The following is a 14,728-nucleotide window of genomic DNA, read 5'->3' as shown; positions in this document are numbered from 1 at the left end:
GCCACCACTCCATGCTGAGTCGGGTCTGCACTGATAATCCTGGGAAATGGGAGACCAACGTTGTAGCAGGGAACACTGCAGCGGTCTTATGTGCGCTCTCGCCCAAGGCACCACTTCTAGGATGGCCGTCATCGACCCCAAGAGCTGGACAATGTCCCAAGCTCACGGGCGAGGCATCCTCAGGAGCAGACGGACCTGGGTCTGAAGCTTGCACCTCCTTTGCTCGGGTAAAAAAACCCAACCCTGTGGCTGTGTCGAACCAAACCCCCAAATACTCTAGAGATTGAGAGGGGGGTCAGGTGACTTTTGGGTATATTGATGACCCAGCCCAGAGACTGCAGTATTGAGACCACTCTGGCTCTTACATGACGACTCTCTTCTGCAGAATCCGCTCTGATGAGCCAGTCGTCGAGGTACGGGTGAACCCGGATACCCTCTCACCTGAGAAAAGCAGCTACTACCACCATTACCCTGGAAAAGGTTCGGGGAGCTGTGGCGAGGCCAAAAGGCAAGGCCCAAAACTGAAAGTGTTTTCCCCAACACCGCAAACCGGAGAAACCGTTGGTGCGGGGGCCAAATAGAGATGTGCAAGTAAGCTTCTTTCAGGTCCAGGACTGAGAAACTCTCCTGGTTGAACCGCCACAATGACGGAGTGCAGGGTTTCCATGTGGAAATGACATACTTTGAGTGACTTGTTGACTTTCTTCAAGTCGAGAATGGGCCGAAAAGACCCGCCTTTTCGCAGCACCACAAAATAAATGGAGTAACGGCCGCAGTCGCGTTCGGCAGGAGGCACGGGGATCACCGCTCCCAGGTGCAACAAGCCTTGCAAGGTCTCCTCTACCGCCGTCCATTTGATGACAGTGCCGCATCAGGACTCCAAAAACACGTCTCTCACCAGGGCAGTAAATTCCAATCTGTAGCCATCTCTGATCAGGTCCAAAACCCACTGATCTGAGGTAATCTTGACCCACTCCTTGAGAAAGAGGGAAAGACGTCCTCCAACTGCAGGAATCGAGGAGTGGGCCGGCGCACCATCATTGAGAGGGTCGCCCATGAACTCCAGGCCTTGAACTGGCCGCTGCAGAGCGTTCGTTCGAGCAAAAGGAGTTCCTCTGCTGAAAACGGGCACGCGAAGTAAACCCAGCAGAATGCCCCGGGCCGTACCTTCTATCTTCACGGAAGCGAGGTCTGGAAGAGGAGGGAACCGCCTGACCCTTGGAAGAAGGCCACTGCCTATCCTCGGGTAAGCGCTGGGGTTTAGCATCCCCCAAGGCCCTTGACAATTTTCTCCAACTCCTCACCAAACAGGAGAAGGCCCTGGAAGGGCAACTTCACCAATCTTTGCTTAGAGGCCATGTCAGCAGCCCAATGCTGCAGCCATAGAAGGCAGCGAGCGGCCACCGCCACAGACATCTGTTTAGCCGAGGCTCTGACCAGATCATAAAGGGCTTCAGCCAAAAATGACAAGGCCGACTCCATCCGCAGTGCCACCTCCACAAGGGGCTCCGCTCCATCCCCGGGCTGTTCCACTGCCTGCTGCAACCAAGCGAGGCAGGCTCGAGCAGCATAACAACTGCACACAGACGCCCGTAAGGCTAGGCCTGAAATCTCAAAGGACCGTTTCATTGCCGATTCCAGTCGTCGGTCCTGCATGTCCTTCAGGGCGACCCCTCCCTCTACTGGGAGGGTAGTCTTCTTCGTCACAGCCGTGACTAGGGCATCTACTTTAGGCACTGCCAAGCGTGCCAAGTGCTCCTCACTAAGAGGGTATAAGTGCCCCACTGTCCTGGTAACTTTCAAAGGCCACTCGGGGTCAGCCCATTGAGCCGAAATAAGCTCTTTGATGGAGTCATGCAAAGGAAAAGCGTGAGCAGGCTTCTTAGTACTTGTCATCCTCGGATTATCAGAGGAGGCCTTGCCAAGCGCAGGACCTTCAATAGAGAGGGCCTGCAAGGCGTCAGAAATAAGCGCTGGCAGCTCCTCGCGGTGGAAAATCCTAAACGCGGTGGGATCATCTGGATCCAGTGGCAATCCGGCACCTTCCTCTGGCTCCTCAGACTACGAAGGCCTGCCAGATCCTTCAGAATCCCCACAGCCCGACCACGAGGTGGGGGTGGAAAGGGAGGTGCGCCACTCTCTGAAGGGGAATTTACCCTTCTACGCTTGTCCTGCGGACAACTGTCTGGGGAAAAAACGCCTGATGGCAATCCCGGGCCAGCCTCCACCGGAGGGGAACCAGGTAGCAACGCAGAGTCAGACACCTGCGGCACAGTCCTCTTTAGCATGAACGTTTTTTGTAAAAGCAACACAAACTCAGGGGAGAAAGGCTCACTCTGGTCTCCCGGTTCCAATCCGGGGCAAGCAGCTCCTCTGGTAGCCTCCATTCGAGACTCCCCTCCGGCCTCAGACCCCTCCGCTCCTGTGGGGGTCGGACCATGCGGCGCATCCAAGATGGCGCCCGCTGCCAGCTCCACCGAGCAGGAAGAGACATCGCTCACCGTGCTTGTGCCGGCCCTGACGTCTGAAGAGCACGATTTACAGAGCCCCGCTGATCTGTGCTTGCCACAACGTGAACAGCGCTTAACAACCTCTGCAGCCATCGCAGAAAACGGCAGAAAATTTCAAAATGGCGGATTCGTGCCAAAAACGCCCCGATCGCGGGCCCTCCCCGGAGGAGCTAAAAGACGTTCTTACCTCAACAGACCGAGTCCCAGAGCTCCGGTCACACTGCACAGTCAGAAGATAGCCTCTGAATCGCATCGCTAACAAGCGCGTCGCGTTTTTTTTTTAAACACTGTGAGGAAAGTTAGAGGCAACAGCTACAGAGGCACTCCAGAGGGCCAGAAGAGTGGGAAAGGCAGGGAAAGGAAGAACCAATGTGCCTGCATCCACATAGAAGACAGTGGGAAAGGCAGAGACAGGGCAAACCTATATGCCTGCATCCACATAGGGGGAAGGGAAAGGGCTAACTTATGTGCCTTTAAAGTGAAGACGCAATAGCTACAACACCCCTGCTACAACCGGCAAAAGCACAGGAGCCACCCCAGGCAGATTCTTGAAGGAGCTGAATAAGCTGTGTCCAACCCTACTGGGGGATAGAGAATACTGAGAGGCAGATGGATCTAGCCGTCCAGGAGGCACTATGGCTTTCAGTGTTCTCTATCTCCCCCTGCTGGTAGGTGGACACAACCCATTCGTAATGGATTCATCTGCTGCTGATGACAAGGAAGGGTAGTTAGTGGGGTTCCTCAGGGGTCTGTGCTAGGACCGCTGCTTTTTAATATATTTATAAGTGATTTAGAGATGGGAGTAACTAGCGAGGTAATTACATTTGCTGATGACATAAAGTTATTCAAAGTTGTTAACTCGCGACAGGATTGTGAAAAATTAGAGAAGAACCTTACGAGACTGGGAGACCGGGTGGCTAAATGGCAGATGACGTTTAATGTGAGCAAGGTGATGCATGTGGGAAATAAGAACCCAAATTATAGCTACGTCATGCAAGGTTCCACGTTAGCAGTTATGGACCAAGAAAGGTGTCGTCGTCGATAATACACTGAAACCTTCTGCTCAGTGTGCTGCTGCGGCTAGGAAAGTGAATAGAATGTTGGGTATTATTAGGAAAGGTATGGAAAACAGGTGTGAAAATGTTATAATGCCGCTGTATCGCTCCATGGTGCGAACGCACCTTGAGTATTGTGTTCAATTCTGGTTGCCGCATCGCAAGAAAGGATATAGTAGAATTGGAAAAGGTGCAGAGAAGGGCGACTAAAATGATAGTGGGGATGGGACGACTTCCCTATGAAGAAAGACTAAGGAGGCTAGGGCTTTTCAGCTTGGAGAAGAGACGGCTGTGGGGAGACATGATAGAGGTATATAAAATAATGAGTGGAGTGGAACAGGTGGATGTTCACGCTTTCCAAAAATACTAGGACTGGGGGCATGCGATGAAACTACAGTGTAGTAAATTTAAAACAAATCGGAGAAAATGTTTCTTCACCCAACGTGTAATTAAACTCTGGAATTCGTTGTCGGAGAACATGGTGAAGACGGTTAGCTTGGCAGAGTTTAAAATGGGGTTAGACGGTTTCCTAAAGGACAAGTCCATAAACCACTAGTAAATAAGTACATAAGTAATGCCATACTGGGAAAAGACCAAGGGTCCATCGAGCCCAGCATCCTGTCCACGACAGCGGCCAATCCAGGCCAAGGGCACCTGGCAAGCTTCCCAAACGTACAAACATTCTATACATGTTATTCCTGGAATTTTGGAGTTTTCCAAGTCCATTTAGTAGCGGTTTATGGACTTGTCCTTTAGGAAACCGTCCAACCCCTTTTTAAACTCTGCTAAGCTAACCGCCTTCACCACTTTCTCCGGCAACGAATTCCAGAGTTTAATTACACGCTGGGTGAAGAAAAATTTTCTCCGATTTGTTTTAAATTTACTACACTGTAGTTTCATCGCATGCCCCCTAGTCCTAGTATTTTTGGAAAGCGTGAACAGACGCTTCACATCCACCTGTTCCACTCCACTCATTATTTTATATACCTCTATCATGTCTCCCCTCAGCCGTCTCTTCTCCAAGCTGTATAGCCCTAGCCTCCTTAGTCTTTCTTCATAGGGAAGTCGTCCCATCCCCACTATCATTTTAGTCGCCCTTCTCTGCAGTTTTGATCTTCTGTGTTTCTTCTGCTGTTCTGGAGTGTCTTAATGCTTGGATTCAGCCAGAGGAGGTAGAATAGGCCATTCACCAGTGTCCTCTGACTAAAGCTCCAAGCACAGGTTGGTTCAGAGGTGAGTTTTCTATATTAATTTTCAAGGTACCTTAATGCCCATTTTCACCTCGGCTTTCAGTGTCATTGATCAGGGGTCCTTATCTGATTCATCCAGACTGGCTCAAATCATTGTTTTGTTAAAGCCTAGCAGGGATTCAGAGAGACCTGAGACTTACAATCCAATTTCCTTATTCAATTTTGAAGCAAAATTATTTGCCAAACTACCAGCTAATAGATTGGCATAGGTACTACCCTCTTTGGTTCAGGACTCACAGATGGGCTTTGTTCGGGAGAGGGTGGTTGCCAAAAATATTAGGAAAATTATAGCTGCATTGGAGATGGCCTGGGATGGGGAGGACCCCCTCACTGCTTATCAGTTTTGAGGTAGAAAAAGAATTTGATCGGGTGGTGTGGGGATTTCTTCATGGAGTGCTTGCAGCTTATAGGATTCGTGGCCTTTTTGCGCAGACTATTTTGGCCCTTTATCGTCAACCCCAGGCTAGAGCTTGGGATAATGGAGCTTTATCGGACATTTTCAATGTCCAGAGGGCTACCAGACAAGGCCCATCACCTTTGCTTTTTGTTCTCATCCTTGACCTGCTAATTCAGAACATTTAAGAATAATTTGGCGATTTGGGGCATCCAGGTGGGGGATAGTAGTTTCACGATCACGGCCTTTGCCAATGATCTTTTGGTCGATCTTCAAGAGCCCTGGAAGTCCTCACCACCATGGTTAGAGAACTTTTGCAAATACAGGACTTTGTGAGTTTTCATCTCAATCTTGAAAAATTTGAAGGTTTGGCAGGAACAGAGGAGTTGAGGTGGAGTTGGGACACGTCCTTCCCGCTTCACTGGGCCCAGAGCTCTTTTCATTACTTGGGTGTTCGTGTGTTCATGCATCCTACTCAATTATATTGATTAAATATTGATAAACTTTTCTTGGATACTAAAACACAGTTGAATTGTTGGGTTCATTTGCCTCTCTCCTTAATGTGGAAAATACATTTATATCATATGATTATATTCCCCCATTGGTTATACATCTTACAAACACTTCCACTTTGTTTGGTTGGGTAGGAAGCCCAAAATGCAGTGGTATTGTCTGATTGGTAAATGGAGTGGGGGGGGGGGGGGGGGATCTGGGTATTCCAGATCTGAAGCTTTATAATCAACCTTGTTTACTTTGTGAATTGCAGGATTGGGTATTGGAATCTTCTTCTTATACAGATCTTGCTTTTGAACTGGATTATTTCAAACCTTGGCATCCTCTAGCTCTTTTACATACTCAACTTTCTGGACTGCCTCCCCAGGTTAGATGAAGTTTGTTATTTCGACCTTTGCGGTATTTATGGAGAGAGTTGCTTCCCGCTTGGGGTCAGATTCCAACTAGCTGTGCTGCTACTAGTGGGAAATTTAGAAAATATGGTCTTCTGGCAGTGGAGGAAGGAGGGTATAAACCAGTTAGAACATTTCATGTATGCTGATGGCTCTTTGTTCTCATAAGCAGAACTACTCCTGCAGCACTCTCTTACCCCGGTAGATCAGTTTGTTTACGCTCAATTAGTCCATTATATAAAAGCTTATCACCTACTCATTTGACATTCCTCTTCAGCACTAAGAGGCAGATGCACTAAAGCTAAATGAGCCTTTAATGACCCTCCAACGAGGAAAATTTGATCCGTTGTATGCATCAAAGGGCTTTTACCGAGGAAGCCAGCAGCTAACAAAAACGGAATGGAGATGAGCAATTAGTGTGAAAACCCCATTGAAACGACATGCACTAACCTTTTCCGATTGCCTTTACGCAGGAAAAAGGCAGGAAATCTAACGAGAGGTCTGGACCTCTCGTTAGGACAGCTCTGTGCCAGGAAAAATCATTAAGTGAAAAAATAAACAAACTTTGAGCCAATCCCAGCGCATTAGCAGAGCTAAAAGCGCTGTGATTGGTCCAAAGGACGTCAGAAAACACATCAAATAAAAAAAATAAAAAAAGGATCGGGAGAGGACAAGGGCGCTCATCAGGAGCGTCCTGTATGGACGGCCTTGCCCCCCCCCCCGCCGCTCCCCCCCCCGAAAAAGCAAAATGCTAGCTGCCCCGGTCCCCCTCCCTTCCTGTTCCTATGTTCTGCAGAGCTAACTCCGCCTCCCGTCATTCTTCTGCCCCGTGACCCGCCCCCGCTGCCCCCCCTGAGGTCGACTACGCCGCTCCCCCCCTCCACCGAGACCCCCCTCCCTATTAACGACCCGAGCAGCGCCTCTTACCTCTTTCTGAAGCGCTGCACGGGCAGGAAGATCTATTGTGTTGGTTGTAGAGTCTCCATGACGTCTCTTCTTCCCTGGCCTAGGCCCCGCCTCCTTCTGACGTAAGTAACCTACGTCAGAAGGAGGCGGGGCCTGGGCCAGGGAAGAAGAGACGTCATGGAGACTCTACAACCAACACAATAGATCTTCCTGCCCGTGCAGCGCTTCAGAAAGAGGTGAGAGGCGCTGCTCGGGTCGTTAATAGGGAGGGGGGTCTCGGTGGAGGGGGGGAGCGGCGTAGTCGACCTCAGGGGGGGCAGCGGGGGCGGGGCAGAAGAATGACGGGAGGCGGAGTTAGCTCTGCAGAACACAGGAACAGGAAGGGAGGGGGACCGGGGCAGCTAGCATTTTGCTTTTTCGGGGGGGGGGGGGGAGCGGCGGAAAGTGGGGAGCAGCGGGGGGGGGGGGGGGGGGGGGCAAGGCCGTCCATACAGGACGCTCCTGATGAGCGCCCTTGCCCCCTCCCGATCCTTTGTTTTTGGATTTTGCTGACCGGGTAGCCACGTGTATGTGTTGTGGCTTTTTTTTTTGTTTGTTTTTACGTTTGCAGCATGCGCAGAGCAGCCAGCAAAACGCTTGGCTGCTCTGCGCATGATTTAGGGGCCGATTACCGATGTGTATTGTGATTCTTTGATACATTGTACGTTTGAATACCGATCTGAGTATGTGTGACTTTTTTTTTTGGTGCATTCTTCGTTTTTTAAAAATCGTTAGGGACTTTAACGATTTTGATTTTTTTACGTTTGGTTGCTGCATCTGCCTCTAAGTTGCAGGACTTTCTTGAAGGTGATGCAGTGGGCCAAGTCTCTATATCTTGTTTTCATCAGTTGTTGACCAAACAAAGGCCCACTCTTGTCTATACTTCTTTGCAAGATGCCTGGGCTAGGGATCTAGGTCGGTCTTTGGAGTTTTCACTAGGTAGCACCATGTTTACATCAATTTCGTCCCTGATTCATCAGGCTGAGCTGCAGGAATGCCAATACAGGTGATTTATCGGGCTTATTTCTCCCAGAGTAGAGCCTTTTGAGCTGTGTGTGCTGATTCCCCACTTTGTTTAAAATGCAAAGATCAGGAAAATACACTTACTGATGACTTATGGAATTGTCCACAAATCAAAGCTTTTTAGGTAGCTCTTCTCACATATTTATAATGCCTATTGGGGTATCCTATTCCCTTATCCTTGGAAAGTATTTTATTTGCTCGATTATCTCTTTTGGGTATACAGGGTAAAGGGATATGCTCTTTTTGGAAAAGGCTTTTATTTTGGGTCAGGAATTCAGAAATGTATTTTAAATCATTGTCTGCAGGATTCCCCTTCTACATTTTGGTACTAGTGTAATAAATTGCACGCCTTGATGCTTTGGGAGTCTTATGGAGTTCGTATCACCCTAAATGCCACAAAAGTTTTTTTTTGCTTACCTGAGTCCATTATTTGGTGTCAAATTCACCAATACTACATAGCCAAGTTTTAAAGTTGGTTTTGTGACAGTACCGGGTTGCTTTCATAGCTATAATGAGAGGTATGGCGGGGGGGGGGGGGGGGGGGGGGGGGAGAGGATTATAGGGTTGTTTGGGTTTGAGGTCAGAGTCCAGACTTCAATTTAGAGTTCGTTCTTTTTCAATTTTTATCTGTAATCCTTGGGTGTGGGGAGGGAAAGGAGCACTTTGTTTGTGTGGGTTCCTGTATATCTTTTGCTGTTATTACACTTCTGGTGTTTGTATTGTTCATATATTAATAAAAAGATACTTTAATAAGTGGAGGAGTAACCTAGGGGGTTGTTTACTAAAGCTTAGCTCAAGTTATCTGCAGCAGGGCCCATAGTAATAAAATGGGCCCTGCTGCAGATAACTCGAGATAAGCCTTAGTAAACAGGGGGGTTAGTGGTTAGAGCACCAGTCTTGACATACAGAGGTGCCCAGTTCAAATCCTACCGCTGCTCCTTGTGATCTTGGGCAAGTCACTTAACCCTTCATTGCATCAGGTACAAAATTAGATTGTGAGCCCTCCAGGGACAGAAATGTTCAGTGTACCTTACTATAATTCACCTTGAGCTACTACTGAAAAAGGTGTGAGCAAAAAATTAAAATAAATACGTAATAAAAATAAAACTTACCAAGAGTTGGATCATACTCTCCAATAAACCTTTTCGTGATAAATCGCACAGTCATCGCTGTATAAAAAGACAAAAGAAATAATTATTTTTTTTTTACATGAAGTCATTTCAGAATCAGAAATTGTCAGTTGTAATTAAACTCATCATTCTGTTAAATGAACTTAGGGTCACTTTTATTAAGCTGCGGTAAAAATTGGCCTTACACGGGTTTTCCCATGTGCTAAGGATACTTTTACTGCAGTTCTAAAAATTGCTTTTTTGTATTAATGGCCATACACTAATGTTGCCATTAGCAAAAAATTTACCACCACTCATTTTGTAGGCAGTAAGGGCTCATGCGCCAATTAGCATGCAGTAATGTAGCTGTACTAACTGATTAGTACAGGAATGCCCACCATCTGTTCAATGATATGCCTCCTCAAAATTATAATAAAAATACTTTTAGTGCACGATTAGCATGCACATTTACAACTTAGCACCTAATGCAGCTTAGTGAAAGGGCCCCTTACTTAAATTAAAATAATTTAAATTGTTTAAATCAGTTTATATGTTGGTAGCCAGTGTACTGTTTTAATAGGCTACCTAACTTGTGCAGCAGGCATGTGCATAAAATTACACCATTGAAGATACCAGCACTCTTTTATACCCACTCTTAGGCACATGCATATTCCCACTACCCAAACTCCACCCCTAGAACATCTACTTCTGGTCAAGGTTATGCACATACAAGGTTTAAGTGCATAAATGTAGGCACCTGTCATCTCAGGCAATTTTATGATAGGTGATTTCAGTGTATAAAAACACTTTAAATTTATATGTGAAATGCCTTTTCAAAATATCCTCTAAATCACATTTAGTGCATATTTATGGTGATGCTGAAAAATATTTCTTCTTTCCCTCCCCTGTGAACTCTAGTCATCCAGCAAATCGCTCTCACATGTGCCTTTCTCCTCAGCTGCTAATGGCCAGAACTTTTTTTCCCCACCTTGCTGTGCCTTCCTGTAAGTTACACTCCCTTTCAGGCCATATTCAAAGCCCTCCTGTTTCTCATGTGCACCTGGACAGTACAAAATGTTTTCCTTTTGTATACTTTCTTTTGTTAACAGGATTTTTCATTTTCTTTTGTTGTTTTGTTTTAGTGACAAATCATCACTAGAATACCCTACTGCATGTTAGTGTGCATTGTAGATGACACAGGAATAACCCCAAATATTAAACATAAAGCTTTCAGATTGGCATTTTTTTCACCTAGGAGATTTAGAAATTAATTGGCTTATAGAGTAAAAGCATATAGCTAGATGTAAGCTAAGCCAGTAAAATATTTGGTCTGTAATTAACCCTGAAAGCAGGATGACTGCCGAAATGCTGTATGTACGTGAGCGTCGGGAGATTATGTGAAATTCAGTGCTGGATTCTTTATACAAGATAAGTGACATTTTTGTCTTTTGATTTTTTTTGGTCTACTGGCTGTAGTTTTTGTACATCATAGGTTTTATAGACACTTTTTGCAATAAATATAATTGATACAATGTTTTAATTAGGTAGTGGAGTGACAAATGATTTGAAAATTGTGATAAAAGTCTCGGACTAAGTAGCTATGTGCTACAAGAGGTCCTGAGACTACGTTCATTCTGTTCTGATGTCACTTCCTCTTGAAGATTTTTTTTAAAGTGATTGTAGAATAGATATTCTATTCTATTGGAGTCTTATATACTGCCGTTTTCCATAAAGGATTCATAGCAGTTTACAAAGTGACATCTCAAGGAATGATAATAGGAAGAAATCAGTTACATGGGTGGTCTGCAGTGGTGTGCTGGAGCTGGCTCGCACCGGCTCGCAAGAGCCGGTTGTTAAATTTTTTACTGACTTGCGAGCCGGTTGTTCCTGAGAGCGAGCCGGCTCTCCTTCCTTCCTTCCTCCTACAGGGTCCGGTGGTCCCTCACCTGTCACCTCCGTTGTCAAGTGAATTCTTTGAGGTAGGCAGTCTTGGCCGCCCGCTGCCGGCGCTGACCCTCCTCCGCTGCTGGATCACTCTTTAAAAATGGCTGCCGAGACTTCTGCTGAAGTCTTAGAGGCAGCCATTGTAAGTCTCGGTGGCAATTTTGAATAGCGATCTGGCAGTGGGGGAGAGTCAGCACCGGCAGTGGGCAAGCAAGACTGCCTGCCCCAAAGAATTTGCTGAACCTCGTTAGCTGGAGGGAGTGGCAGGGGAGAGAAGGGAGTCGCTGGACATGGGTGGCTGGAGGGGGGGGGCAGGGGAGAGAAGGGAGTCGCTGGACATGGGGTGGCTGGAGGGGGGCAGTGGAGAGAGGACAGTCGCTGGGTATGGGTGACTGGAGGGGGGCAGTGGAGAGAGGACAATTGCTGGGTATGGGTGGCTGGAGGGGGGCAGGGGAGAGAAGACAATCGCTGGCATGGGTGGCTGGAGAGGGGGCAGGAGAGAGAGGGCAATCGCTGGGTATGGGTGACTGGGGGGCAGGGGAGAGAAGACAATCGCTGGCATGGGTGGCTGGAGAGGGGGCAGGGGAGAGAAGACAATCGCTGGCATGGGTGGCTGGAGAGGGGCAGGGGAGAGAGGGCAATCGCTGGGTATGGGTGGCTGGAGGGGGGCAGGAGAGAGAGGGCAATCGCTGGGTATGGGTGGCTGGAGAGGGGCAGGGGAGAGAGGACAGTCGCTGGGTATGGGTGGCTGGAGGGGGGGGCAGGGGAGAGAAGACAATCGCTGGCATGGGTGGCTGGAGAGGGGCAGGGGAGAGAGGGCAATCGCTGGGTATGGGTGGCTGGAGGGGGGCAGGGGAGAGAGGGCAATCGCTGGGTATGGGTGGCTGGAGGGGGGCAGGGGAGAGAGGACAGTCGCTGGGTATGGGTGGCTGGAGGGGGGGCAGGGGAGAGAGGACAGTTGCTGGGTATGGGTGGCTGGAGGGGGGGCAGGGGAGAGAAGACAATCGCTGGCATGGGTGGCTGGAGAGGGGGCAGGGGAGAGAGGGCAATCGCTGGGTGTGGGTGGCTGGAGGGGGGCAGGGGAGCAAAGAGAATCGCTGGGTATGGGTGGCTGGAGGGGAGGGGATGGCAGGGGGAGAGGAGGGTTGCTGGAGGAGAGGGATGGGACAGAAGAAATGCTGGACATGGATGGATGGAAGAGTGAGGAAGGAGATGAGATGAAAGAAAAGGAAGACAGGATTAAAACTGCACATAGATGAAGAAAATAGGCAGAAGGTGGATTCACTGGACAGTTAAGTTTGTGGAGGACCCAGCTTTTACTTACGTATGTAGAGCACGAAATGAAGAAGAAAGGCAGAAAGTAAAGAAATAAATGGAAAGGAAGCCCCGGAAATGGAGTTAAGAGGACAGATAGCAGCAGAATCGGATACTGGGCCAGCATGATCAGAAAAACAAAGTCACCAGACAACAAAGGTAGAAAAAAATCATTTTATTTTCATTATAGTGTTTGGAATATGTCCACTTTGAGAATCAGGTGCTCAATATTAAAAGTTTATATTTATTTACTTATTTATGGCATTTTATCTCACATTAAACATGAATTAGATTGGAACCTGGGATCATTTAATTTTTTTTCCTGGAGTAATGCATTGCCCCCCCCCCCCCCCAGGCTCTCTCCTCGGCTTTAGCCAGCTCTGCAATTTGGGGGGGGGGGGGGGGGGCGCAGAGGTGGACTGTGGAGAGAGCCTGTTGTTAAACATTTACCAGCACACCACTGGTGGTCTGAAACTGTTGACATAATACCTAACTATTTGTCAAACATAAGTCTTCAAGATCTTCCTGTGCGTTAGATCTGGTGGTAACATATTCCACAGTCTCATCCCTGCAAAGGAAAGGCATATATCCCATTTGATATTCTCATTTGTCATTATTGTGTTCTTTCTGAGAGGTTTTCCTCTTTTAAATGATATCAAACATATAAATGGCAAGTGACCGACTCACCTGCAAATGTGCAGTAGAGACTTCCCTCTCTGTCCCGCCCTCGCGTCAAGACGTGATGACGTCAGAGGGCGGAACAGAGAGCGAAACGGAGTCGGAATCACTGTTGGACGCTGCCGCCTGGAAACGAACACTGTGCGCACCAACCTCCACCCTCCCCCGCTCTCCTCCGTATCGGGCCCCCTGCACTGACCGGACAGCGCCTCTCACCTCCTGTGTGGAAGCGCTGCAGGCAGCAGCAGAGCAATCTGCTGCTGCCTGCAGCGCTTTCACACGGAGGTGAGAGGCACTGTCAGGTCAGTGCAGGGGGCCCGGCACGGAGGGGGGAGGGAGTGGCAGTAAGGAGGGTAGCGGGAAATCTCGCCCATTTTAACGGGCTTAACGGCTAGTAAAATATAAAGAGGGCATTACATAAGAACTTAATAGTAGCTATACTGGGTCAAACCAATGATTCATCTAGCCCAGTATCCTATTTTCAAACAATGGCCAAGCCAGGTCACAAGTACCTGGCAGAAACTCAATTAGTAGCAACATTCCATGCTACCAATCCCAGGGCAAGTAGTTGCTTCCCCATGTCTGTCTCAATAGCAGACTATGGACTTTTCCTCCAGGAATTTGTCCAAACCTTTTTTGTATGTACATGAGTGTCGAGAGATTAAGTGAAATTCAACTCTGAAAACATCCAAAAATCAAGTGGCAAGCATAGTAATTATGCAGTCAGAAAACATCTATCTTTTTGTTTCGAAAATGGTCATTTCCTAGACATTTTGTGGTTAGTGCGTTTTTCTTTAGTGACCATTTTCGAAAAGAAAAAAAAAAAGCATCCAAGGGAAAAATGCACAAAAACAAGTCACTGGGACGTATGGAGGGCCAGCACTCTTAGTAGACTGACCACAGAGACTTCCCAGCAGAGCAGTGGGAAACCCTAGGGGGCACTGCAGCGGATGTCACATAAAAAGTGCTAGGTACACATCTCACCATTATCCCCTTATATTGTATAGTGAGCCCTCCAGAACCCACCAAAAACCTACTCTACCCACATATAGGTGACAACTGCAGACATAAGGGCTATTGTACTAGTGTACAGTTGGATACAGTAGGTTTTTGGTTGGTTTTGGATATCACATAGTAACATAGTAGATGATGGCAGAAAAAGACCTGCACGGTCCACCACAAGAATAATAGAGTGGGATATGGGCCGGGGTCCCCTTCTGTACAGTACAGTGCACTGCACCGATCACTAGACTACTCCAGAGAAGCTGTCATACAGGCTGGTATGTACTGTTTCTTTCACATTTTTTTTTTTGGGGGGGGGGGGGGGGGGAGGGTTCAGTGACCAGTGGGGGAATAAGGGGGGGGGGGGGGTAATGCCACAATCCCTCATTTAGGGCACCTTTTTGTGACTTAGTCATGATTGAAAAGAGGTCTAGACCAATAGGTCTAACTTTTAGCCCTGGACATTTTTGCTCTTTTCCATTATGGCAGAAAGATGCCCAAGTTCTGGGAATGCCTAATCCTGCCCCCAAACCACTCCCAACATGCCCCTTGTGATCTCGATGCACTTCAGATGAATTGCATAGAAAAAGTCTTAAAAT

General features: G+C 47.8%; 1 protein-coding gene across 3 annotated transcripts in view; it reads right to left on the bottom strand.

The window, feature by feature from the left end:
* LOC115468951 (ras-related and estrogen-regulated growth inhibitor-like) overlaps positions 1-14,728 on the bottom strand; it is a 104,694-nt gene that overhangs the window by 54,543 nt on the left and 35,423 nt on the right. For all 3 annotated transcript variants that reach the window (XM_030201135.1, XM_030201134.1, XM_030201136.1), the window contains one exon: positions 9,195-9,251. In XM_030201135.1, coding sequence (XP_030056995.1) covers positions 9,195-9,251 — 57 coding nt within the window. The remainder of the gene's footprint in view (positions 1-9,194; positions 9,252-14,728) is intronic.

This window comes from Microcaecilia unicolor, chromosome 4, assembly GCF_901765095.1.
Source record: "Microcaecilia unicolor chromosome 4, aMicUni1.1, whole genome shotgun sequence".
Lineage (NCBI taxonomy): Eukaryota > Metazoa > Chordata > Amphibia > Gymnophiona > Siphonopidae > Microcaecilia > Microcaecilia unicolor.
Note: the sequence above shows the minus strand (reverse complement) of the source record. Positions and strands in the feature narration are given on the sequence as shown.